The sequence below is a fragment of the Pochonia chlamydosporia genome, chromosome 5 (genome assembly GCF_001653235.2).
Source record: "Pochonia chlamydosporia 170 chromosome 5, whole genome shotgun sequence".
Lineage (NCBI taxonomy): Eukaryota > Fungi > Ascomycota > Sordariomycetes > Hypocreales > Clavicipitaceae > Pochonia > Pochonia chlamydosporia.
The window spans coordinates 3,458,810-3,485,209 of record NC_035794.1 but is presented as its reverse complement, the minus strand read 5'-3'; the positions used below and the strand labels follow the sequence as shown (position 1 = coordinate 3,485,209).

The following is a 26,400-nucleotide window of genomic DNA, read 5'->3' as shown; positions in this document are numbered from 1 at the left end:
GCAAGATCTATGCAATAAGCTGGCTCTGTTCATTCAGGTGCACAATCGTCTGGATTTCGGGTTATATCATGTCACAGGAAAGTCAAACGATTCGCACCACGTTGATGTTTCTAGATATGGCCGAAGTAGCCTCTTCGGTGTTAGGGTTTTGCAATTGACTGTTGCAAAACTAATTGTCGTGTCCGCCTCGGAAATGCAAGTCGTTCGAGATTTAGGCTCACGTTCCACGGACTGAAGGTCAGATTAACTTTCAAGACTGGGCGTCCTGCAAAGGACACTCATTGAGCTTTCCTCGGAAAGCATGAAATGTTTAAGTTGTTAAGCAGATGTAGGAGTATCTGCAATGGACAACACAGTCTTTGAACAAGGGAGTCACTGTATCCTTCACCAATCTGCATGTTTGCGTGGGCAATGCACTGCTTGCGCTAAACTTTGCTGTCGACAGCCTCACCAAAATTGCATTCAGTCTGCACCAATTGTCTCACCTGAAAGAGGTGGCTATTGTCACAAAGGCGGAATCTATGCCAGTCTGCGGACGGGCGTTCTAATGTGGTATGGGTTCTGGGCAGTGCAAGACAGGTTGACAGCCTCGTTGAGGAGTGGCAGCCTAAGACTTCGCCACCTTCTGACAGATAACAACCAATGCCCTGTGAGACATCGCGGTGACTGGCAAATGTGCCTGCTTTGGCCATCAAGCCCATATGAGGTACGTTCTGCGTGCTGCCTACCAAACCGGTCCGGCCGCAGCATCAGCCTCATCGGCTACCAATCGTGGCTTCGGAGAGAGTGTATGGTAGCGTTCAGCTGAACTTGGAATGCATAATTGCAACACAATCCTTCTTTCTTGCTCCCTCCATCACATGGTTGTGCTACCTGAACGATCGCCGGGCTGCGTTGGGTGCCAACGATGTGCGTACCGAACCCCCAAACACTGAAGTCCGAGAAGTTGCAGGAATCAACTCATACTTGAGTGTACGACACAAGTCATATCATTCTATGCTTAAAGCGTGGCACGTGTAGGTTGAACGCCAAGAACACCATCAACTACGTTGCATGGAACTCGAACGCACCGCCTACTGAAAGCACCAATCTGATCACTGGCGTCTACAGATTGCAGATTATCAGCGAACCGAAGAACGAAGCAGAGGCATCAGTTCGCGGGTATTCTGGAAATGCGAAATAGTGCCATATCCAGTGCTCGAGTCTCTTCCCGATATCTTCGTTATACAAAGTTTCCATAAGCCTGACAAAGGCGTTGTCAGCAGAATGGCACTCTTCTCCTATAAACCCATAGACCTCGATCGACCTGGATTTCGACTTTTCATTCTTTTCAAGGGTTCGTATGGATCCAGTATATCTGGCGAGCTCTTTGAAGCGTGGTTCGATCGGCCAGAGTCTGTCATGCCGTTCAAAGCACTATCATACACATGGGGTAGCCCAACGCGCGAGGAAACAATAACTCTAAACAACAAAGAACTAGGCGTCACGTATTCACTTTACACCGCCCTTCAGTACCTACGTCTTGAAAATTGTGACCGGATCTTGTGGATAGACGCAATTTGCATCGACCAGAACAACAAGACCGAGCAAGGGCATCAAGTCCAACAGATGGGACGCATTTATCAGACGGCTACAAAAGTGATCTGCTGGTTAGGCCCTGCTGACTATGAGACAAAAGCCTTAATGGAATCCCTTCGGCTCCTACAACAGCAATCTAATCAGCAAAAATGCCGCGATTGGTCCCAACTCTGGTCAACAGTGCAACGCAGCCTTGCGGAGAAATATCCGGATCTACTCGATTTACAGCAGAAAGGTCTGGAAAAGCTTCTTAATGCACCTTGGTTTGAAAGGGTGTGGATCTTACAAGAAGTCGCCAATGCTAGAGCAGCTCAAATTTGTTGTGGCACTCAGGCGGTTTCGTCGAGAGTCTTCACACAGGCACCTAATCTTCTTCAAGCAACGGTTAAATCTCCATGCAAGGAGGTGCTGGATATAATGCCTGGGCCTCTGCGACAAGATTCCTGGTGGGATGAAACACGAGACCTTTACCACCTATTGCAAAAATTCCGGGGAAGTAAAGCGCGTGACCCCCGTGACAAGATATTTGCGCTTCTGGGAATGGCTTCAGACTTACAAAATACTCCCCATCTCATTGCAGATTACACAAAGTCTGTTGAAGACGTAATTCTGGAAGCTGGCCGATACTTATATGGTGCTGAGATCTCGGCTCGTATGGAAATAGAACAATTCTTGACTGGTTTGGAGGATCTGAACGGACGAGCACTCAAAACTTATGCCGCTTTGGACACGGGAGTGGAAAACATTCGTCGAATTTTACAGCGAGGGGAAGACGCGAGGGTTTCTGCGGCAGCTGTCACAACTGCCGCAGGTAATAGGGCACGAGGCCTAGAAATCATGAGGATGTTTTCTGATCACGCGAAATCCGCACTCCCGACTCCCAGCGAGGCGTTCAAGGCCGCTAAACTCAACGAGACCTTCGGGGATACAATCGCAGAGCTTCTTCTCATGCGAGCCTCTGGGTTACATGCAACGAGTGAGTTTTTTCAGGCCGCTACAAGATGTTTGAACATGATAAATGCTTCCACCGCGTCGAATCGCACTAAACCTCTGTCGCCTGTGGAAGGCGAGGCTATCAAGTTCCTATGGGACGCAGGTGGGGAGCAGTACTTTGTACAATTTTTTAGGATCAACAAAAGCTTGGTTATTCCAATACCGAGCGAAGCGATGAAAGTCGTATGGAAGAAGTGGAAATACGGTGGAAAGGAGATTATCGATAACTACATACAGCAGCCAAATCGGCATCATGATCAGAGCTCAGACATTGCTATAAAAGTCATCGGAGACGTGTGGTCATTAGGAGGCAAGAAGTTATTTGAAAAGCATTTCGAGCAATCAGCAACGGAAGGTTCAATATCAAAATATGAAGCCGAACGAATGTATATAAGTTGGACTACCACGGGTAGACATGATATAATGCGGTGTTTCCAGCGGACATGGAGCTTACACCAGGTACTCACACTGACATTTGAAGACGCCCATGTCACAGGACGAGCATAGATAGTATTACATTTATTGTATTTCTTGGGATTGTGCTGTATCTATATTGTACTTTTTTGTACTGCATTATTAAAAAATGCCTAGGCTAGCTGTAAATGATCTAAATGTCTTCTAGGGTGATGATATATTAAATGGAAAGAAATCATTAGGCAGCTAGTAGTTATCCCACAGGGTGCTAGCTACTAGAATAAATAGAGAGAGGGAAAAGTAGGGTTAAGAGAGAGAGTAAGAGTAAGAGTAAGAGTAAGAGAGAGAGAGAGAGAGAGAGAAGGTTAGAGATTATGACCGTTAATTACCTATAGGTACCACAAGACTCCGAGGAAAATGCGGATTTGGCTCAGGCCAGACGGTCAAGACCGGGTGAGCCATGCATAGATGCCTGGGTGAGCTGCCTCTGTTAAGGTCGCGTAATAGTCGCGCAATGCTAGCTATCCTATAAAGCAATATTCACAATTTGGGTTTTTAATAATAGTACTAATTGCTAAACTATTATAGCTGCTCTAATAATAATTAGGAGAAAGAGAGAGGGGGGAAAGGGCAGCAGTACTATATAAAATTAGTAGCCCCTTTCTTGCTTGCTTTATAAGTTTCCTAGCATTCTCTTCTATCTATTATTAGTTACTACGCAATAATACTTTATCCCTTAACGCTACAAACTCTTTATAATAAAGACTAAATAGCCTAGTAGTAATTATAGACTAGGCTAAATCCCATAGCTACATAGCTAACTACGCGCGATTGTGGTCTCATCGCCGAAGATCCAACTCTTCCAATAACTAGGAGGCCTTTGTACATGTAAGCGGGCAAACATAGGGCGTTTTTTAGCTACTTTAGGTGTCAAAAGCGGCCGCTAAAGAGTTCGATTATGCTTAATACCTTCTTTTCGAAGCCAGTTTGCAAGAATCTTTGTTGTAACTGTAATTCCTGCCTCTGCAGCTAGCTTCGTTAATGAGATAAAAGGATCTTGCTCAATAATACGGAAAATAACCCTTTTGAGCCTATCATTGGGTTGTGAGGGTTGCACCAGGTCGAGGTTGGCTGCGGGCACTTTGTTGCTCGCGGTAGCGTTTGACCATGCCAGATACCGAGCCTTTAGGAATTCCCTCCTCAAACGCGAGAAAACGGTTAGATAAGTCTAAAGGATACTTTGTATAAATTCTTGTACGCTTATGAGGGCTGTACTCAACACGAGAGCTTTGTAGCGGCATTTTTGATGAAGTCATTCGCAATCAAAGTTGAAGGGTCGATGTTGTTGAGTCGTGTAAATCGCGATCGCGATTGCAATGTGGTGTACGATATCACATGGAACGCAGGCGCCGACCCACGAGAAGAATCCCCAGCGGTTATTATGGTGGATTTCGATAACTACAATGGACCGCCGTATCTAACAACTACCGAGGGCAGGAAAATCTTACCCATCCTCCCAGTCACGCGTGATTTCCTAGTTGGCAACGAGACTTGCGCTCGCACGCAGTTTCCCCTAATTGTGGCGTTTGCTATCACTGTTCACAAATGCCAGAGCCTAACGAAGGATCAAATAGTTACTGACCTCGCTACACGCAACTTCCAGGCCGGTATTAGCTATCTTGCGGTCTCACGTGTCACGTCGCTGCAGGGCTTACTCCTTGAGGCACCTTTCGATCGTCAGAGCCTCTATAACCACACGCCCACGGAAGATGCATATACCTGTATCTTCCTTACGTGATGTGTTTACGGCTAACTATAAAAGTGCTGTAGTTACCGTCATGGGTGGAAGCCAGGTTGGAGGGGTTGGATCTGGAAACTCAATTGTAGATACAAAGTATAACCCTTCGGGCTGGATATTCAGCAGTTAAGCCCCTTGCCTTGGCAACTTAACGGTGGTTCGAAGTATTTTAAATAAATAAATAAACAGGTTATCGTATGGTATTTTCTTTCAACACAGGTCCTATCATGTAAGCCGTGCTTTGAAAGGGTTGGTCCTAAGACTACGGTAAGCGGCTTTTACGAACTGGCGGCTTGACTTCTAAGGCTGATGGCACATCCAGCATACAATACGTTTCGGCATCCAGGAAGCATGCAGACATGTGGGTATATTCAAGCGCATGCCGCGAACTCGGCGATATAACCGACAGGCACTTAGTCCTCCAGGTTGCTCCCCAAATTGTATACCGAGACCAATAGTTTATCTTTAGGATGAACACAGACTGGAGTTGGATGATAGTATATTCTGCGACGGAAACTCGGAGTCTTCGCCTCCGGCTTCAGCCCTCGCCATCCGTTCGAGTACACAAGCTCTCAGCCCCTACATTGACCGGAACCCCCGCCGGTGTTCCTCCGGGCTCCCGGCCCAGCTGCCTAAGCTTGGAAGGCAGTACTCCCTGTCCCGTCCGTACAATCGGTCACGTGCCATGGCGCACCCGCGCAGCTACATCCGCTTCAACATCGTCCGGGCGGTTCATGAACCTGTCGATGATATAGAAGCGTCTACGGGCCGGGGCAGGGTGCCTCCCGGTGCTCACGCCCTCGCTGAGACTTTCGCTGAGAACTCGGTGGATCCATGGCGCTATATACCCTAACCTGCCGAGGGGGATACTCAGGCCGTGAACGACCTGCACAAGGTGTTAGTGACCTCTTATGAAGGAAGCAGCGGCAGCGCAGCCAGCGTATATTATGAGAAAGGCTGCCGAAAGCCAATGTAATACAACTTACAATACTGCACAAAGCAAGGAACCAAACAATAATCTTGATTGTCTCGGCAAGATCCTTGACATCTGCTCTAGGAGTGCCATTTTTATTGCTCAAATGCTCCTCAATGAAGTCGATACTGATGAGGAGGTAGAAGATGGCTGACACACCAATTGGCCCGAAGAAGCCCACAAAAACGGCCTGCCGAATCTGCCGAATCTGATGAATCCACCTGTGCACACCAAACACCCACGGTAGACGGCGTAAGAGCAGCACTAACACACCCAAAGGGATCATACGGCTTAGCGGAATAATAGAGTTGTGCGCGAATTCGTTCCAGGGGAGGCAAGCGCCATACCATAGAAAAACGGTCACGTTGAGGAGCATGTCAATTGTTGGTTGTAGGGAGTCATCCTTTGTTTGGAGACGGAACCAATCGTCCCACGTGAATGTATTTCCGGCAATAAAGCATGCCAACACATCGTCTGTGCCAATTATGCCACAGGTACCTAGAACAAATAGAGCCAAGGCGACAGCAAAGACGAGAAAGCTCTCGCGGTCGACGTAGTTGCGGTTTTCGGCAAAGTGAAGTAGTTCTTTGGCTACCCACCCTACCGCCGCGCCGTAGATAACGCTGAGTATGATGGTGTATCCCCATGTGAAGGCAAACCAGAGGCCTATGGCATCGGCGATACCGCCTTCAGTTGCACCCGCTCCAATGTATTTAATTAAGTATAGAGCAAAGAACAAGAAGGGGTATCCTAAGCCATCGTTAATTCCGGATTCAGCGACAATGAGATCCTGTAGATCCTTTGGGATGTTGTGGTCTGCATATTTTCCCTTGACGATAACAGCGGACAGGACGGGGTCTGTAGGAGTAACGCATGCCCCGACAGCAAGGGCATGCAAGAAGCTAGGTGTGCCGACGAGGCCCCAAACGAGGAGACTTGTAGCCATCCACATGCACGCCATGCCAGGGCCAACAAGTAACAACACGGGCTTTAACTCTTTCCAGAGGTATTTACTGGGTAACTGGACGCCGGCCAGAACCAGCTGCACACCAAGAACTAATCTGGAAAAGTTGAACGTGATGGCATTCAGCCGATCTTCGCATTTGGCGTCGGTGAGCTCATCTCGGTGGCAGGCGGCATAAGACCATGGTCGGATCCAGTCAGCACCGTATGGACCACAGGCCACACCCACCAAGAGCGATATAACTGCACCACGGAGTCAGTTTTTTCAAAGCACATGGTACAATTATTCGGTCCGCAAAACAAAAGGTGATACAAGGTTCCCCGCCTCTTGCTCCGACTAAGCCCGCATGTTCCCGCACAGCAGTCATGCATCCATACCGTGGCCCCAACTCACAAAAAGAAACGAGCTTTAGGGGGCTAGATTTTGCTTGCTCAATTGGAGAAATGAAAGAAAGGTATGAGTAAGAAAGGACTCACGAGCCTCAGATAGGTAGTAGTTCTCCTTTAAGAGATACGACACCAAACCAAATAACGAAATAAAGCCGCCCAACAAGGCAACAATGACATTAAAGTCAGTAAGTGACAAGGGTATATCCCATATACCTCTGCTACCTCCATCAATGCAATTCGCCATCCCGGCAAAAGCTGGCGTTAGCAAACTAGAGAGCAGAGCAGTGGCGACAAGGTCAGTGGCAATGAACAGGAGGGCAGACAACATGCTGGAAGCAGGTGAGGCCATGAATGTGGTAGATAAAGAACTGAACTGAACTGAACAAAGCCGACTCACGGATATGTTATCTTGAGCATGGCGTGTCAATGGCAAGATAATTGACGTACGATGCTACCGATAGTTTGCTGATATCTCGGCCCTAATTCGTCTATTGGAGCGCTTAAACGAAAGGTGCCTACTTAACTCGGCTGTTGTTGGCTCCTCTAGATTGCAAGTCTTTACCGATGTAACCAATATTTTCGGATATTTTAGCCTAATGGGGATAGGGCCAGACTCGGATGGCAACCATTCTCCTTACCTACTGCAGCTAGGTGCCGTGCCTTATGCTACGGCATGTTCCGTGTTTTTTTTTTCCATGTGCCATCTTAACTTCATTATAAGTATTGGTATGCAAGTGTTTGTATCCGGAAGTAAGTGTATAATACTTGCTCCTCTAGTTGACTTAGTGGATGATGTAACGGACTGAGTCCGATGGTGGCACGGCTTGCGCTCTCGCCTCCCTTCCCGGCCTCCGCAAAATTAAAGGGTGGCCGCCCTTGTTGACGTCTTGCTCTCTAAGACCTGGTCGCGCTCTTTCGTCCTTGGCTGTCTAGACTCTAGAGAAGTGGAACAAGACAAGAATATATCGCAGCTGGCTGCCTCTTAACACCAATTCGGTGAAACTATTCGTCCAACCATACCATCCTCTTGCTCTTCCCAATGCAAGTGTTTCCCAGCCAGGCGTACCGCATGATCCATAGCAGCCGGTAAACCTCTATGCCGACCCCCCAACATAACAAGGCAGAGCACCAACTTGCTGCCACTATGCCAGCCGCCACAAAAGCTGTAATTCACTGACGGCAGACCAACAGATATGCCAACACATCCATACGCCGAAACAACCTCGAATATAATGTTAAAGACGCTATATGAAACTGGATCCTCTCTAAAATGTGACGCTTCAATCACGGAAATGATGAAGATGGCGAGAGCGAGTAACCAGATGTCACGTGCCAGTTGGCCTTTGATTTGCTGTGAGATGAACAGGCTTCCAGATTCCGTCGCTGTACCGTCTTGAGTTGATGAACCATTGATATCCGATTCTTGGGCGTTCGTGGTGTAGGTGCCTATGGAGCGCTCTGCGTAGATATTTGAGTGGCGCATGGTGATGATGACCGGGAATGCTGAAATATACATCATGATAACATATAATACGAGAAGGCCAATGTGTAATTTGGCGATTGGGACTACATAGAAGCCTCCGGATCGAACGGCTAAAGAATAGAAACGTCAGTAACAAAAAGCCAACAACTTGGGTGTAGGAGGGTCACTCACCAAACGCTTGGAAGAGGCCGTCTAAGAGACGGGGCCCCACAGGTATCGCTGTAATCACAGGATTCCCGATATTTAAAAGTTCAAACGCGGCCCAGTCTATTCCATTGAGTAATAGAACCATAAACACCAGCCACCACGTGTGACATGCTGGAAATAAATTCGTGGACACTCGTCTGGGATACCTTAGAATATACTCAACGGTTAATTTCCACTTGGTAACACGAGGTTTAGCTGACAATAATCTTAAACCGTGTAAGGAGACCCAGAATATGAGCCGAAGGATGATAGGGTATGCTGTGTTTCCTACAAGAATCAGCAGGCTCATGGTAATGAGCACATAGTAGGCTCCTTGATAAGGAACTACATTCGCATCGAGGAGCGACATGCCCGAGTTGTTGAATGCAGAGACTCCGTTAAATATGCCCAGCCACCAAGGGTTAATGCCATTTGCCACAGCTGGACCGGGGAGGTTATTGGCAATCCAGGCGCCGAGCCCGAGACAGCCAAGAAGTTGCCATAGGATGAAATACAGCGGCACGACAAGAGACAGCAATGTCAAAGCGTCATGCTCGATGCCAAGAACATGTAGCCTCTCTTCGCTAGTGAGATTGATGAAGTGGCCCCTCCCGTCAACGCTCTTGTTGGTCAAAAAATCAAGTGGACTACAATCAGGTCCGATGCATTCACTGGCTTCCTTGGAGGCTGTCGTCCCTGGTGTAATTGTGGGTTGAGTTATTCCAGTTGCAACGTCGCATGTCGCATTCCTGCTTACTGACTCCTGCCTCAGCCATAGTCCGTCGCTGTTGCAGATCTCAAACACATTGACGCTCCTCTCGGCAGCGTGCTGGCTGGAGTCTTCCACACGTTGCCCTTCCTCCCGCCGGATATTCCCAAGCCGATTAAGGCAATCTGTTTCCAACAGTCGTCGAATCGAACGTCTTCTAGCCACAATGAGCCATATTGACACCCATATAGCGCTGCCGAATAGAATCAAAAGGCACAGCAAGATTTGCTGCCACGTCGTCAACCTGCTGAGGTCGACGGTATTGAGCCCGGCCTCGGTAATAGCTGACACAACCAAAAATAAACTGTCCGTATAGCTGATGCTGAACTCCGGGTCCGATGACGCCCAGAAAATGATGGAACAGAGTAAAGGTACAATGATGAAGTAGACATAGTGGATTGATATGAAGTCGATATGGGATATGCCAAGTCTGACCACGCCCCGGCGAGACCGGACCGGCTGAGCGCCACCCGGCCCTTGCCTTCGCTGCATGTTGTGGCTGTGGGGATGTCAAGATCAGGTCGCTCATTCAAAGTAAGCACAATATGCTATTGTCAGATAATGCTGCCTCAGCAAACATGCGACTGTGGCAAAGTGGCAATAGCAAATTATAATACTGCTTCGTAGGCATTAGTACTCTAATACGTATTTAATCTCGCATAATTTTGCTCTTAGATAGAAAACAGAAAGAGTCTCTCATTACCTAATTCATAGGAGATCTTCTGCCCGATTGTTGTCCGGTTATGCGAACAAGTCGTATAGTGTGACAGGAGACAAAGCCAACTTGTAGATGACTTATCGCGAGCCCGACATGTCAACGGCAAGTGCAACGGATCTATAATGTTCCCAATAGTTGGCTGATATCGAGCCTCAGAAGATGCTTGACATGTGGTCACAATGGCTGACTGTTTGATGGCCGTGATTTTTGGCGGCCTGGACACGTAATTCTATTGGTGTTATGGGATTAGTATCCTAGTAATAAATAAGAAAAGGAGTGTCACTAATCAAGAGATTTCACGTTACCACACCCCTGCAATGTTATTAAGGCCAAGGCTCTGTTGTGATGCACAATATCGTTTAGGAATAGTAAGAGCGATAACAATAGGCATGTGTATTTATGGCCTTAACGTCTCTATTGGAGCGTTTAGACGGAAGGTGCCCGCTGGACATGGCTTGTTACGGCTCTAGCTGCAAGTCTTAACCGATGCAACTAACATTTACGGACATATTAACCTGATCAGGAGAGGCCGGACTCGATGGGAACCATTCCCCCTTACCCGCTACGGCCAGGCACTTCATCCTGCGGGATATTCCGTTTTTATAGTTCTATGCGCTATTCTGTCTCCATTATATACGTGAGCGTTTTATAGAGGCAGCTATGGGTCGCTTGAGTAAAACCCGATTGCTATACAATATAATGCGAGCTCCTTACACTGCAATTGAGTACATTTTACAGAATACTCCTTTTGGTAATGCTGTTTCTGTTACTATAAGAAGAGCCAGAATAGAAGTTGCCATTTATTAGTTGTCTCGTCTGAATATACTCGTAAGAACCCACTACTTGCCGCCCGGGCAACGGCGTCGTTTCTGTGCTTCGAATACATATTCTACGTCAACATCACTAGCCATCACAATTATCCCATTTCTAATTTTATTTGGTACCACGATCTCTCTCTCATTAATATGAAGACCTATAGTATAACAAAATGAAGCTCACTCTCTCGATCTTAATTACACTCGCCATGGCCCCCAGTGCTTCTCCAGCCCGTACTTCTCCTTCCTCTCGCAGGACGACAGCACATGCACGGATGCCGGAAAAAGTAGCCGAAGTCGACAGACTGCCAATCTGAGCAAATCCAACTCTTCTCCGTCGCAGTGATCGGAATGGTCTGCTATAGACCGCCATGACTGGGTCTGGTCTGACGATATCTTGAGACCAAGGTGGGACTGGTCGTGATGGAAAATAACCATCAGCTATGCATGGATCCGAGTTAGAGCGGCGGGTGGCGGCGGGTGGCTGAATTTTAGACCAACATGGTCAGAACGGGATGGGATCCCGTTGCGACCCTGGTCTCAAGATGTGGACCGACTGTTGGCGGTCTAGACCAGACGAAACTGTGCTCCGAACCCCTCTGCATCCCATCCAGCGCAATGCAGCTCGTCAGATAATACGTGTGACGGTCACAATACAGTTCATTCGGCCTCGGCTAAGCTCCCATCTTGGTTACTTCTGGGCGTATTCTAGAAGCCTTGCAATACTAAAGGACCAGATTTTGGGAGGCCTTATTCCACTCCCCTTATTCCGTTCACTCGGCGTTAGGTCGAGAAAAGTGACAAAAAGTATATGTTTTTCGTTATCACCACCACTGAATCACCAATCAGGGCTTATAGTGAATGGTTTACGGCATGAACTACTCCATAGTCAGTGGAGGCTGCAGTGAGCGCCGGCGAAGGCAGAACAACAGACCGCAAATCAGACACTGGAGACCTTTGTGAGCCTTCGCTTGGGGCTCCAAGAGCTCGACGACGGACAAAGTCCCCTACATGCAGGGATATAACCAACGTTCCCGATCCAAGCTAGAGCTCTTGAGTCTGATACCTTCTTCGGCTTCGATAATCGACTCCAAGGTTGTTCTTGTCGTTTTCCCATCGGGACTGCCTCCGCTGGCTTCCTAGCCACCTTCCTCTTCTGGTTCTCTTCATTCCATCCCTATATTCCTATCTATTGATAAGTCTTTGACCCCCCTGGAGATTGACTGGGATTGACTGGCTTGCACCTACTTGCATCTATACTTTTTAACTCTTAGCCCTAAACCAGGACCATTTGACTGTGCCTTCCATTCTCTACCGAACTACCTATACCCATTGTTGGCGTGTCGGCGGCTGAATCCACCGTCCTGCCGATTGCCCGCCATACAAGCCCGATCACAATCAAACATACCTATATTACGCTCGCTTATCCACAGCCCCGTGTATATTGTTTTCTTTCCCTAGTAATTACCCTGCCTTCGTTTCTAAGTAGGCACTTCTTCGGCCAGTAAATCAACCGAGCAGATCAGGACGCCCCTCTATTGTACTGCTACAACGCCCATTCCATAGTCCTGGCACCAGCAAGGTCGTACCAGCGCAAACCTTCGGCAGCACGTTGGACGCAATATCTCCACTCTCTGTTTCATATATGTCCTTGAACCTTCAGCTACCAAAGTATGAAATACGGGCAGCGGTTGGAACACGAATCTGTTCCGGAATGGAGCGTCCGTAAGTTGCACGAATCTTCGTGCTGCATGGCAGATGCAGCTAGCACGGCTCCCGGAGCTTTTCCCACGCATCATCTGCCGAACACTTCGACACTTACGTACGAGGTGCATTTCACACTAACGCTCTTGCTCCTGTGCGCCCCTAGCTCAGACAACCTCGACTACAACTCTCTTAAGCATGAGATTAAAGTATATACTACGCACGACCAGGCTACGGCCATTACCATTCCTGGCCGCCAGGATACTGCTTTGCAAAATTTTGAAGACGGTCTATATACCGAATTATGCTGCCAACATTATCGTATAGATCTGTTTATTACCAGCAAAGCAGGTGAAATTTCAAGGCGGTTAGGTTGGTCGCGCAGCCGTTTGGCCCAGATATACTCCGCAGGTGGTGTAGCATTTCACTGACATAAGATCTTTTGCAACAGAACACTTTGCCACGAAGACTCAGCGTTGGGTTGCCAAATACTCTGACGGAGACGCTGATTCGCTGTCTCTAAAGCGGCAACGAAGGTTTACCAAGTACGAACGGGAAGTACTGCGCTGCGGAGAGGAAATTCAAGCCTTGTCGCGCTTTGCTAATGCCCAAGTCGTTGGTTTTAGAAAGATTCTCAAGAAACACAAGGTCAGATGGAAAGCATGTAACTGAGAGTTATACTTGATCCACACTCACTAACATATCTGGTCAATATAGAAATGGACAGGCTCAAAGATGTTGTCCTCTCGATTTAGTGAAATCGTTCTTAATAACGCCAAGAGTTTTACCAAACGCACTTTCGAACACCTTCACAACAGACATGATGAAATTCTTGCTGATCTGCAGGCGGCAACGCCTCACTTTAGCAAACGCAGCTCACCCGAATCTATTGAACCAGTGATGCCAGAATCGCCAGGGTCGCCCAACCCTCGACAGGTTGACTTTGAGCCACTTTCCCCTTCACAAATGGATTCATCGGTAAAATACTGGAACGAATACGACAATGGCAGTGAAAGAGGGGGCCTCGAAGGTGTCTATGTCATATATACTAGCCCTACAGGGGATACTGGTTTCCCCGGATTTTGTGACGGTATAACGGCACGAACCAAGTCGATTGTGGCTTGGATAAAGCGATTGATCACAAGGGGAGAAGGAGATTCCTAGAGGAAACTCCGACTGAAGCTATTTACACAATATTCATAAAGTGAGGTATTCATTAAAGATGACAGTCATATGATTCCCCCACAGATTTGCCTATGTGAAGAGTGATGACCAGAACACTCATCTCAACAATAATTTCGCCATTAGTGATCTTGTGCTTTGCGTACTTAATTCAGTCGTAGGCTAACTTTACATTAATCGAATAAATTTCACAAAGGCGATTGATAGGGACGCTACATCAAATTGATACGGGCGCTACACTTTTTTACACACCAGACTCCTATTGGCCCAAATCAGATTTGTTAGTGCAGGCGGTACGTACTAAATTCTGCCAGATTGCTGCCACTCGTCCGCCACAACGACAACCTCTCATCGTATGGCGTTGCAGTATCGACACCGCCCCATAGTGAATAGCGATTGCCTGTGGTTCTAAAGATGTAAGGGTCCCCAAGGCTTAAGCTTCCGACGATATAAGCGAAATATCATTAGTTTTAAAATTAACAAAGTCTAAGAAATCCAATATATCGCTGGGAGTATCCACAGTTATCACACTATTAAGAGCTTTATCTCCTGTGGTAGTATTAGACAAGACTTAAAAAAGCTGCCCTGCGACAGCAATCTATAGAGAGAATAATCCTAAGGTGCCTTAAGTGCCCTCTTTAAATAGGCTTATTTTAACGACGCCTGCGACTTCTAAGCAGTTATCTTTAAACTATTAAACACGTTTAAGAGCTAGCTTTTTGTCAGGTGCTAAAGGAGAATTAGTGTCTCTTAGCCAACAAAAGGCAGTGGTAAGGCGGCCGGTATTAAGCAGGTAAAGTGGGAAAGGCATATCAATAGGCTATAATAGTAAATCCTCAGATAGCAAGATAGCTGTATTAATCGGTTGATCGCCTTGCAAGATGTTTAGCGTTTGCTAAAGCTTTTTAATTAATTAAAGCAAAAGTTCTAAATAGCTTAAGCTATTAAGATCTATTTTGGTAGGCTTAGTGTTTAAAGAAAACTTATAAATAATAAAAAGTTAAAGAACGTAGAGGAGAGCAGCGTGCTACCTTTTTATACTTCTGTCTTTACCGTGGAATAAGCTCTTAGGTTAGCAGATAACCGCTTCTGCGGCCTCTCTTTTATACAGATTCTCAAGATTAGGTTAAGAGGTTACATTTTGTGTTATAAACGCCTAGCGTTATTTTGGGATATAAATAACTACCTATAGGCTGCCTCCCAACGGATTTATTACTGACCTAGGGGGTAGAGAAAGCGTGTTGCTGGTGACGATGATATGCTGGTGATGATACTGGTGATGCTGCTGCTGCTGATGCTGCTGCTGCTGATGATGCTGCTGAATCTTGACCTCTCTTTCATCGACTGTCCCAGCCGCGTAAGCAGCTATGCAGCATTTAACTAAACATACAAGAGCGTCCGTTTCTTGCTTCTGAGAATTAAGCCGTTCCCTGTCCGAACTGCTTAACCTAACCCTTAAAGGCCCGGTTTTGCTCCGCAACCGGCGCGTCACATGATGAAAAGTTGGCAGCAGGCTGGAGCTTTAATACGATTTTGTGGCATAACAGGCGATAACATACCTGATTAGCAATAAGAAAACTTAACTTCCACCTATGTCCCCAGACTTGCCTAGCCTGATATAATATCTAATATACAGACATGATAAACCACTGGGGATATAGCCCAGGAGCATTGTTTTATTCTATCTTGGCCAGTTATTTGTTAATACTTAGTTAATCGGTTAGTTTAGAATCAATATCCGGACTAGTCAGGATGCTGCTGTTTACCTCCCCGTCTATAGCGAGTCCTTTTCCACCACGTAAAAGACGGTATAATGAGTCTTATTTCAAATTCGACCAGAAACAGAGAAGGCACTTGTACACTATAGCCCTCTATTTAGATATATCGCGCGGAACACGTAGTTAAAATCTAAGAGATTAGCTGCCTGGAGGGATGGCGGGGATATTCACGATTTAGCATGTAGCGGACGGCGCTTATCTCTAAGCTAATGGCGCAGATGACCCCGACAGTGTAACTTTTGTACCGCCTCGGGGTGCTGGTGGGTTCGGCATTGTGGTGTTGGTAGGCAGTATATAAAGCCTTGGTTAAGACTCACAGACAGACTAAAGTCCGCTGGATACCCGGACACTCCAAGATACCTGGAAACAGTTGTTTCTAAACGGCAGGTGACGAGATTAGGCATATGTGCCATGATAGAGTCTGTGGCATGGCTGCCTATGCAGGCAGGGACAACCTATATGTATATAAGTGTTAACGGGGATAATGTCAGCAGCTCTAATATAGCACTTGCAGCTACTAAATAGAGGCTAAAGCTACCAAAAGCAATTATCAAGGGATTAAACATCACAATATATCAGTAGTGTTATAACGCAACAAAAGCAAGCTACAGGCAGCTTGCTTGTACCTATAAAGAGGTCCATCTGATCTCTCTAGATATCTGAAGACTAAGTACACTTGAAGAATCACATTTTCAACCGAAACGAGCAGGCTGACGCGCTGGCGAAAGCAGGATGCTTCTGCCCCTAACAGGTATAAAACTCTGAACCTTTAATTCCCTGGAGGCTGCCCACTGGAGCTATCTTTCCCACGCATAACCCTCTATCACCTGCTCGCAGCGAAAACCCATTATGGCGACTTTGCTGACTACCATAAAAGACTTTACCACAACAACGCACAGCTGACATGTAGCTGTGGTTGACGGAAGGCGCCTACTTACCCCTCCCACCGCAGGAAGATCTAACCGCGTTACCGGATGAGGCTTGCACCCTTACTGACCGCGGTGATCAACCGAGCAATAGGCAAAGACTTTAATAAATTTGTTAAGCTGGCGAAGGCAAGCTCGTTTTTCGAGAAGATTTGCCTTCACCATTAGGCGACGCTTTCTATCACGGCATCTCCATGCTAATTTTTCCTTTGTTCTTCACTGGCTGTGTTGGCGGAAGGTGGTCCTAAATACCTTTTGTCCGCACAAGCCGCCCTTGATAACTGTAGACCTACGGTTTACAAGAAATATGACCTGCACATCCCGCTGACGGGTATCAGAATTACACTGTGAGCGCCTTTGAGCTGATGCCATGCTAGATGGTGTTTTGTTTACGTTGCAATGGAGTCGCATCTTAGGATGGGTCCCTAGTTACTATCAAGCAATTGAATATACAAGAAATCATGCCCTCACTCCGCTACATTGGAAACCCCTCATGGCTATGGCTTGGTATCTTGTAATTTAGTTTTCGGCAATAGTCTGGTCACAGGTACTGGGGCGCGTGTGAATATTTCTTCTTGAAGAAGGGATTGTTGAACTTAATTACCTGGAGGCAAGAGGTTTGAGGCAGCCGACAAACCGGGTGCCCCAAAGCAAAGCTTAAAAGAAAAGGACTATTTGTAGGATAACTAGAAAATCTTCAACACCTCTACGAGACTCTTGTTGCAAGTAGGTATATTCTCAGCTTCTTTAGCATCTTAATCTGATATAATTCGATGACAGTGCGACTTAAGAAAGATAAGCACTCGCTCCCTTTGTCCTCCCTAATACATGAAATCTCAACCTCAGTGATCTAGCTTTATGTGACTAGGGGTAGTTTGTTCGATGGAAAAGGAAGAGTACACGATTTCGGGCTCACTGTAGGTTGCTAAATCTATCCACAGAACGCTAACGTGTGTGAACCATCTGTTGTAGTAAGGGGTGGCTGAAAGGCGCTGCTTTGTGTGACTGACATCACCATTGTGCCATTGAGAGTCTTGAAATCATAATGAATCTCAGCAATGATCTCACCAGCTGCGGTGCAGAGCAATTTCGGAACAGTTTTCAGTCGAGAGACAGTTTGTAGCTCAGCTTTTTTCCTAGAGTGTTAGGGCTGTACCAATGGCAAACGGCAACACTGCCTTCTTTCCTCGTAACTCGAAGAAGGAGATTTGTCTTCTGGGAAACATCACTTGCGTAATCAGCAGGTAAAGTGTATATGGAACATTTTGTCTCAATTTGGAGGGAGTAGGTAAAAAGAGGTCAGAGTTGGACAAGCCCGCTAGTAGCTCAACCACATCACGAACTACGTAGAGAAGCAAGCTGTCCGACATTTAGGTCCACCTTCCTCCAACAGAAACTAGCCCTGATTTCTATGACCAAAAGTTTCAAGAAACCTCTAAAGCAAATCAGCCTACACTGGCACAAGTTCCAAGGAGGTGCTTATTATCTCATCCTAAGAACGCGCTACTCGGCAATCACGGCATCGCAAGCCAAGACGCTTGCGGTAGTTGCGGCGTGAAACGCTAGCATTTTTCAAGGTTGAGCAAAACGCTTGCTTCCTCCTGCTGCTGGGGGATATAGTCATGATCATAGTGTAATGATTGATTCAAACTTCCTGCCTGGTCTGGTTTAGTCTCCCGGGGCCAGTGCGCCGGCGCGGGTTGGTCGGTGGTGGCTTGCATTGCAGGGCTGGAAATGCGCCGATACCCCAGGGGGAAAGTAAGCATGCTGAAAGGCTATCGAAACTAACTAAATAACGTCTTGAAAAGAGAATGGTGGTGTATATCATTGGAGGTGAATGGAACGACTGTATTCCACCTTGCGGTGATTCGTGGAAGAAAAGAGAGCAATAGACGCTTGACGGATGATCCCGTCCGTGTTAAACTCCTATAAGGGCTATGATGCTCATAAATACAGTGCGATACGGTTGGATAGTAGCTGAAGATCCTGCCGGGGTGCAAGGAGTATCTAAAGCCGCAGTAGGTCATCCTCCTAGTGTAACAGGAATGGAGATATGACTTATATGAATGTGACAAGGTGCACTGCGATCATAGAAATCCCGGAGATTAGTGGCGGAGTCCTCAGAGGGGTATGCATCCTCTTCACAGAGCCTCATCCCCCAGCGATGAACAGGAAGGTCGAGGTCCTATTGCCCCTGGATCGAAGATTACGTGACAAAGGCCAGGGCCAGACGGGAGAGGTATCATCGAAAGCAGTATCGGCTCAAATTGCCGAGGCTGGGCCTGCAATTTCCCGCTCTTCATGCTGCTGGTTCTTGCCCGAGGTCATGATCCCAGCAACATCGGCGCAATATCGGAGGCGCCATAACCTCAACTTCTGTTTCGGGAAGTACATGAAGTTGTCACACACATAGAAGGATGATTCTTCAAAACATTCCCAATGTCCGTGGAACAAAAAGTTCCCAGCATGCTCTCAACTACGGCGTTTAGCGATTACATCAAGTGGGGTTGATGGCCAACGGCCGAGTAAATTTAGATACGGTAGAGCAACTGAAGGAGATATACCGAATGCAATGGTGTCTAAGTTTATCTCCCGCGTGACGACTCATACACCATGTGGACCAAATCTCATCATCCGTCCAAGCGCCACACCTCTGTGGGCATTACTAGACTCAGATCCTAACTTCTTCATGAAGCTAGGATGTAACGCCGATCCCCTTCCTAGTCCAAACTATTAGATCTTGGACGGTGGCGAATTACAGCAACAGTAATTAACGTACCTAGATAGACAGTGTGAGAACCTCACCTTTTCGCAGCGTATACCGCATGGTGTTGTCCGATCCAAGCCAGCACGTGGGTGCATGAGTGTCTTCAATGGGAAGCTGATCGACTTCGGAGATATCGTAGTTTGAAGAACAACGTGCTCCTGTCGATTTTGGTCTAACATGGTCAGTCAGCCAACACTTGACTTTGGTATTTCTGATAGATTTGGGAAGGTGGAAATGAATGACCATGCAGTCCGCGATCGGTCCTCGTGCTATGATATCACGATGCTATGAACATGCTGAGAAACGCCATGTATATAATATGGATTAGAATCCCACTGAATAATTTAAAGTATCACATCCAGCCTTCAATTCACAAGCTCTAAAGCCTCAAGGCACTTGATCCGCATCGTCACCATGGTCCTACTCACTTACACCACCGTTGTGGCATTGATTGCCGCCTTCGCTGAGGCTACACCTCTGAGCGTTGGTGCCACTGCCCAGCTTGGCCCTTCCTCTCTCATGGAGAAAATCAATATCCCCTCTCAGTGGAAGTCATCTGGCACTCCCCACCCTAATGTTATGATGAAGATGCAAATCGGTCTCAAGCAGAAGAACATGGGTGGCCTACAAAAGAAACTTCTTGACATCTCGGACCCCAAGAGCGCCAACTACGGAAAGTGGCTTTCCAAAGATGAGCTCGAGGCCTTTACTTCCCCCTCTGAAGAAAGCGTCAAGTCTGTCAAGACTTGGCTGTCATCCTTCGGTATCAAGGATAGCGCTATGAACCAGCCCACGCCCGACTGGCTGGAAGTCAACGTTCCAATTAGCCAAGCTGAGAAGATGCTCAACTCCAAGTATGAAATGTACACCAATGGCGCCACTGGTCAGTCCATGGCGCGTACTACTCAGTACTCGATCCCTAAGGCTCTTCACGACCATGTCGACACCATTCAGCCTACGACCTCTTTCCACCGCCATATGGGTGCTCAGGTCGACAAGAACTTTAAGTCCGATTCTGGCAAGACCAAAAGACAAAGTGGCTGCAACTCTCAGCATATTACCCCCTCTTGCATTCGTAGTTACTACAACGTTGACTACACTGCAAAGGGAAAGGCAAGCCTTGCTGTAACCGGCTTTATCGAGTATTCTGCCAGCCACAATGATGCTGCTCAATATTTGAGCCAGTATCAGCCTGCTGCCAAGGGTACCAACTTCAAGGATGTCTCCATTGCTGGATTCACCAACAACCCTAACGACGCCACCTTGGAGGGTAACCTTGATACCCAAATTGCACTGTCTGTGGGATACCCCAACCCTGTTTCTTACCTCGCTGTTGGTCCTGTTACTGGAAACCCCAACACGGAGCCATTTGGCGATGAGCTTGTCAACTTTGGTAACTACCTCAACTCGGCGTCCAGCCCACCGACTTCTGTGTCCACGTCTTATGGCCAGGAAGAGCAAGGACTTACATCTAACTACCTTGACCGTATCTGCAATGAGTTTATGAAGGCTGGCTCCCGAGGAGTTTCCATCTTCTTCTCGTCTGGCGACTTTGGTGTTGGTGGCAATGGCGAGCAGAACTGCAACCAGGGATTTTACGCCCTCTTCCCTGCTTCGTGCCCATATATTACCTCTGTTGGTTCAACCCAGTTCAGTAACGGGGGTGAAATTGCTGCTACATTTGACCGTGGCGGCTCTACTGGTGGCGGTTACTCATGGTACTTCAATGCTCCTACTTGGCAATCCAATGACACTTCGTCCTATGCTAGAAACAACCTTGACTCGAGCTATGACGGGTACTACAACGCCAACGGACGTGGTTACCCTGATGTCGCTCTGATTGGTGAGTACTACGACATTGTTATCAACGGTGGTGTTGAGTCTGGTGTCTACGGTACTTCTGCGTCCTCCCCTGCTTGGGCATCTCTTGTTTCTCTTATCAACGACCAGCGTATCAGCCAGGGTAAATCTACCCTTGGATTCCTCAACCCCCTTCTGTACTCCAAGGGTCGATCAGCCTTTAAGGATATTACTGCTGGAAACAACCGGGGCTGTGGGACGTATGGCTTCCCTGCTGCCCAAGGTTGGGATCCCACGACTGGTTTGGGAACACCTAATTTCTCTAAGCTCAGACAGGCTTTGCAGTAGAGGTTGGAAGACTTCGCACCACACACAAAAAAGAGGATTTAAAGAAGGTTTTATAACGCTCACTCGTTAAATATTTTGCTTTCTGACTATACATACTACCATATGAATCGTTGGAGGACCAACAACAGTACATATACACGATTGAATATACTAAACATGGATCTGCGTATTCTATCAACTGATTCTGCCATGACGTCAGCGTGAGTCTAATTACACGCGTCCGTGACGTGTATAACTTATTCGAGTCCTATTATATCCCTCACCAGTCTCATATTCCCAGCTGTCAAGCCTCCATCAACAGCGATATCAACCCCAGAAATACCACTACTCAAAGGCGAAGCCAAGAACAAGACCGTATTCGCCAGTTCTTGGGGCATAACTAGCCTCCCAGAGGGGTAATATTTGACCAACTCCTCAACCAACCCTGGATTCGAGTCAATCCGCGCTTGCCATGCATTCGTCAGCATAGAGCCCGGGCAGACAGCATTGGCCCTGATTCCTTTAGCACCGTATTCAACCGCAACAGCTCGCGTAAATGCCAGAAGACCCGCCTTTGCAGCCGAATAAATAGGGTTACCGAAGTGAAGCGATGCGTTGACGGAAGCAACATTTACTATTATCCCGTTCCCTTGTGACACCATGCTTGGTAATAACGCCCGTGTGAGATTCATGCTTCCTACTAGATTGCCATCTATTTCACTTCTAACCGCCAAGTCGTCCATTTGAGAAACATTCTCTGCTTTGGTGAACCCGGCATTATTGACGAGAATATCGGCTGAGCCGATGTCTTTGGCAGCAGCTTTCACGGCCTCGGAGTCAGATAGTTCGAATACATGATGTTCGTGGAGTGACTCTTGAGGTAAAGCGTTTAATAAAGCAGCATCACGATCGCACGCAATGACTTTTGAGCCAGCGTTGTGGAAGGATGATACTAAATGTTGGCCCACGCCTCCACCTGCGCCGGTAATGACGACGCGTTTTCCCTCGAGGTCGAGGTTGAGAGGTGAATTTTGTGACATTATTTTAAACTTGTATTAGGGTGCGGATTGTGCTTCGAACAGTAAATGGTGGCTTCTACGGGCATCAACGTTGAGGTGGGGTAATCGACATTGTCCAAATAACTGGTCTACTTTGAGGAGCCCAATATATACCCAAATGCTACTTGAATTCGTACTTAAGTAAGCCCAGCTTAAGGCATTGGTAGCGTACACTTCGTATTTATCCGATACCGGATAGACTGAATGTTGCTTGGGATGTGGCAATGAAACGAAGCAACGTGGGGGACAGGTCAAGCCTTCATCAGTCTTCAAATGTTCCCCCACATAACTAAATGTGAGTGGCGTCGGGAACCCGTAGTAGTTAATAACGGCAAGATGATGTAGAAGGTCTTGATTGTTACGTTTTTGCACAGCAGAAACAACGTTGATCCCGCGTCTCATCCGCATGGTCTTGCCTAAGCATTCCGTCTTGAGGGTCGAATCTGACGGAGCGGATGGCCATGCCCAAGATATGGGGTAACATTTTAGCCATCAAATTATGTGTCTCCAGGTCATCAAAGGTAAGTAACTGTAAACGTATATTTAGTCGTTCGACCAAGTGTGATGTCAAGTTCACACATTGCCTCACTTGCTATTTGCTAATTAATCTTCTGTAAATACCACATGCCCGTATATATTTTGTCCATTCCCAAGCACCACCATGTCCGAGGAGTCTTGCAACGCACTACTCCAATATTCCTTTATTGCACAGCCCATCTGTCTTAGCGAATCCACCCAATATACTTCCATGGCAGCACTATGCCAGTCAAGGTAGCCGTGATACCAGTGAACAGTATCAGCGGCCCATATCCCGAGCCATAAGCAGCAAATGCCTCGTCCTGCCACGGCATTCCGTTTACTAGAGCCTGACTTAGTGGCCCGGACAAGACACTTCCAATTCCTCTGCCCGCAGCAAGAACTGCAAGCACCATTACAGGATCAATATCATCACACCGATATCTCGCAGAGATGGTCTTATCAGTAGTGACTTGTCGCATCAGCCCGGTCCATGCAGACGTGTACGATCCCGCAAACAGCCCATAGAAGCCACAGTATACAAGCAACAGTGGCAACGAGGTTGTGAGGCCCCAAAGCAGAAATGTTGCCAAAGCAGCACCAAATGTCGCAATGAATAGGCAAGTAGCGACATGGAGGTTGTCAGAAAGCCAGCCCATGCTCGGACATCCAACTGTCGATGAGAGGTTAAGCAATAATATTGTAGCTGCAGCCGGGAACTCTCCGGAGCCGAGTACCGACCGAGCATACGTCGGCAAGTAAATGCTTGGGAGGAAGAAACCCAGTGCCTGAACAATGTTTGCCAGTTGATGTAGAACGAACGTCTGGCTGAGGGCGAATCGGAAATTAAACGGGTTGATGTACTTTTTCGGTAATTGAGGCGGAATACGAGGCTTGATAAAGTATACCAATGGTAGCGTGAGAACCAGAATTCCTGCGGCGCAGATTCGAAGAGTTATTTGGAATCCGAATTTCGTCAGCAGGTATTCCAGAAGAAATGGGAGGACGGAACCCGAGAGTCCAGTTCCAGCCCACATGATGCCGTATGCCATCCCCTTGCGTTTGTCGAACCATTCGTTGAGGTAGGCGATACAGGGACAATATGACAGAGAGCTGCCAATGGCGAATAATACGCCTTGTGTTGCAATTATATGAGGGACTATTGTTGCGAAAGAGGCTGCAATGAGCGAAACGCACATAACAAGGACGCCAATAAGGGGCGACCAGGCACTGAATCGTGGGTAAAGTCGTTGAATGCCCATGGTAATTGGCATACCCAGGTACATGATGCCCTACACAATGGTTAGAATCACGAAAGGGTCTGGAATTGTCTTAGGGGACTTACCATAGCACAAGTGGCGACGGCAGGAAGGCCATTCTCACCCTTGAACGGCTCATGCGTGCTGTAATATTCCTGAAAGACTCCATATGCACCAGGGAAACCTTCATATACATTAGCATTTTGCAACTCCTTGCAACATCTGTCTCGTCACTCACCTAATGCCAAACCCTCAACCATAAAAGAAGCAATCAAGAACATCCAAGCATGGAACCCCCGATCCACCGGCCGCATAAACGGGTTCTTCTCTCTCCACAACTCATCCTTCTCCTCGTCCGAGAACGACAACGAAATGTCATCTTTATCCTCCTCGTCGGTAAACGATGGCGGCGAGCCCATGTTGAAATGGTATCATATATTAGATATGAATAGATACACCAGGTCGAACAAGGCCAGGTCGGGCCGAAATAATAAGACCAGGGTTGTAACAAGGTAGGAGTTTCCAAAAGTATTAATAGCGCCATTGGCTTTACTTTTATTAAGCGCCCGACTACTGGCCCTGAAGGCTGGTAAATTCGTCGTCAACACAGGAATGACGACGAACGAGAGACATGATAGCCGCCCCATATCGCCAAGGTGTACTGTGATAGCAATCACTTGTGCTGGAATGAGAAGCTCTGACGGGTGTTAATCCCGTGACGGTAGCTCCAAGGTGTTGGTGAGGTAGTTGGCTCTGGAGGAGATGGCCCACAAGAGCTTCAGATGAGTTGTCTCTAATTGCGACGAACAGGTTTGTCATATGAAACAACTGTCGATCTTGTTGGTGTGGCCAAGAGGTGTAGGTCAGTCCTGAGGTGTTGTTCAACAGCTACAGTCCTGTGTTGGTACATACATAACCTCTCAATGAGCAGATCAAGGCACAATTCTTTGGCAGTTTCAGTACGCTCATGCCTAGTGAGCGAATTGAAATACAAAACAGCATATCCATCACTTCACAACGCAATATCGTCATTGCATAATCAGTCCAGCTACCGCCATCCGAACATCCCGAGGTGGTTCAATCCGAAGCAAAGGGAGAAGCTTCCCGACTAGGAATTTTCAACACCATTCCTTATAGACAAGCTAGCGGCAACTGATGTCTCATCCCGGAAATTTCAAGCTGTACTGGAAGAGATCTTGGCAGGTCATCCACAAATGAGATGAGACACTGTCTCACATAGGAATTTGCCCGCCTCTCATTACGTTAAACTTATAAGACTGTGATGCCCCCGCGCAGAGTCGGGCAGCTTCCAGTTGGTCGATGAGATGTTGGCCGTGATTTATGTAATAGGTCAACCTACGTATGGCATGTTGTGCCGGCTCTGACGACTTGTTAATCCGATGATGAGATCAGGTTAGAGTGAAAATAACAGGCTTTGTTACAAGATGTATCAAAATACTGCAAATCACAAATCACAGAAGACTAAAGGGCCAATTACCGGCCATTGCCTCCTTTCGAAGTTTGAAGATCTGTTGTGCTGCCACGCCATCATTGCCAGACGGTCAGTTCTCCCCGTAGCCTCAGCAGGCAACGGTGGTGTGTCTGCTAAATTCCAGAGAGAGGCTGGGACGGAGGCAGAGCGTCACATCGAACGGTCGATAAGGTTCGTGAGTGTCACAGACAATTCTTGAGACTTGAAGCTGATGGTTCCTGGGCGCCTGAGGCTTCCAATGAGGTCAAATGCCGTCACTCCCAGGTGCAGATCATCAGGATGATCAACAGGTCGGTCTTTCGATGCATTGATAATTCCAATTGGCGATCTATGGCACATTGGACATTAGAGAATTGCTTTCGGGGTCCATCAGCTTGCACATCATGTTCAACTGACGTAGTCATCAAGATTTCAGGGGGCAATGCTCCTGCTCGCAACATCAATGCCAAAGATTGAATCTCACAGCCTCAAGTATAACAACCGATTACATCACCCATATCCCCATATCTTC

General features: G+C 47.3%; 7 protein-coding genes across 7 annotated transcripts; 3 read left to right on the top strand and 4 right to left on the bottom strand.

The window, feature by feature from the left end:
* Positions 1–1,266: 1,266 nt before the first annotated feature.
* Positions 1,267–3,078, top strand: VFPPC_06356 (ankyrin repeat and SAM domain-containing protein 6; the record flags this gene model as incomplete). Its single annotated transcript, XM_018285402.2, has 1 exon — positions 1,267–3,078. The coding sequence occupies one exon, from the start codon at positions 1,267–1,269 to the stop codon at positions 3,076–3,078; it is 1,812 nt and encodes a 603-aa protein (XP_018142523.2).
* A 4,050-nt stretch (positions 3,079–7,128) lies between these two features.
* Positions 7,129–7,437, bottom strand: VFPPC_16316 (hypothetical protein; the record flags this gene model as incomplete). The annotated part of the gene is made up of 1 exon (XM_018294069.1): positions 7,129–7,437. One exon carries the CDS (start codon positions 7,435–7,437, stop codon positions 7,129–7,131), a length of 309 nt encoding a protein of 102 aa, XP_018142521.1.
* A 654-nt stretch (positions 7,438–8,091) lies between these two features.
* VFPPC_06353 (cation transporter) lies at positions 8,092–10,039 on the bottom strand (the record flags this gene model as incomplete). Its single annotated transcript, XM_018285400.1, has 2 exons — positions 8,092–8,702; positions 8,782–10,039. 2 exons carry the CDS (start codon positions 10,037–10,039, stop codon positions 8,092–8,094), a joined length of 1,869 nt encoding a protein of 622 aa, XP_018142520.1.
* A 2,714-nt stretch (positions 10,040–12,753) lies between these two features.
* On the top strand, positions 12,754–13,948 carry VFPPC_06351 (SPX domain-containing protein; the record flags this gene model as incomplete). The annotated part of the gene is made up of 3 exons (XM_018285398.1): positions 12,754–13,156; positions 13,236–13,432; positions 13,502–13,948. The coding sequence occupies 3 exons, from the start codon at positions 12,754–12,756 to the stop codon at positions 13,946–13,948; spliced, it is 1,047 nt and encodes a 348-aa protein (XP_018142518.1).
* A 5,903-nt stretch (positions 13,949–19,851) lies between these two features.
* On the top strand, positions 19,852–21,585 carry VFPPC_06350 (family S53 protease-like protein; the record flags this gene model as incomplete). Its single annotated transcript, XM_018285397.1, has 1 exon — positions 19,852–21,585. The coding sequence occupies one exon, from the start codon at positions 19,852–19,854 to the stop codon at positions 21,583–21,585; it is 1,734 nt and encodes a 577-aa protein (XP_018142517.1).
* A 236-nt stretch (positions 21,586–21,821) lies between these two features.
* Positions 21,822–22,604, bottom strand: VFPPC_06349 (enoyl-(Acyl carrier protein) reductase domain-containing protein; the record flags this gene model as incomplete). Its single annotated transcript, XM_018285396.1, has 1 exon — positions 21,822–22,604. One exon carries the CDS (start codon positions 22,602–22,604, stop codon positions 21,822–21,824), a length of 783 nt encoding a protein of 260 aa, XP_018142516.1.
* A 740-nt stretch (positions 22,605–23,344) lies between these two features.
* Positions 23,345–24,816, bottom strand: VFPPC_06348 (MFS monocarboxylate transporter; the record flags this gene model as incomplete). Its single annotated transcript, XM_018285395.1, has 3 exons — positions 23,345–24,430; positions 24,484–24,581; positions 24,636–24,816. The coding sequence occupies 3 exons, from the start codon at positions 24,814–24,816 to the stop codon at positions 23,345–23,347; spliced, it is 1,365 nt and encodes a 454-aa protein (XP_018142515.1).
* Positions 24,817–26,400: the final 1,584 nt, after the last annotated feature.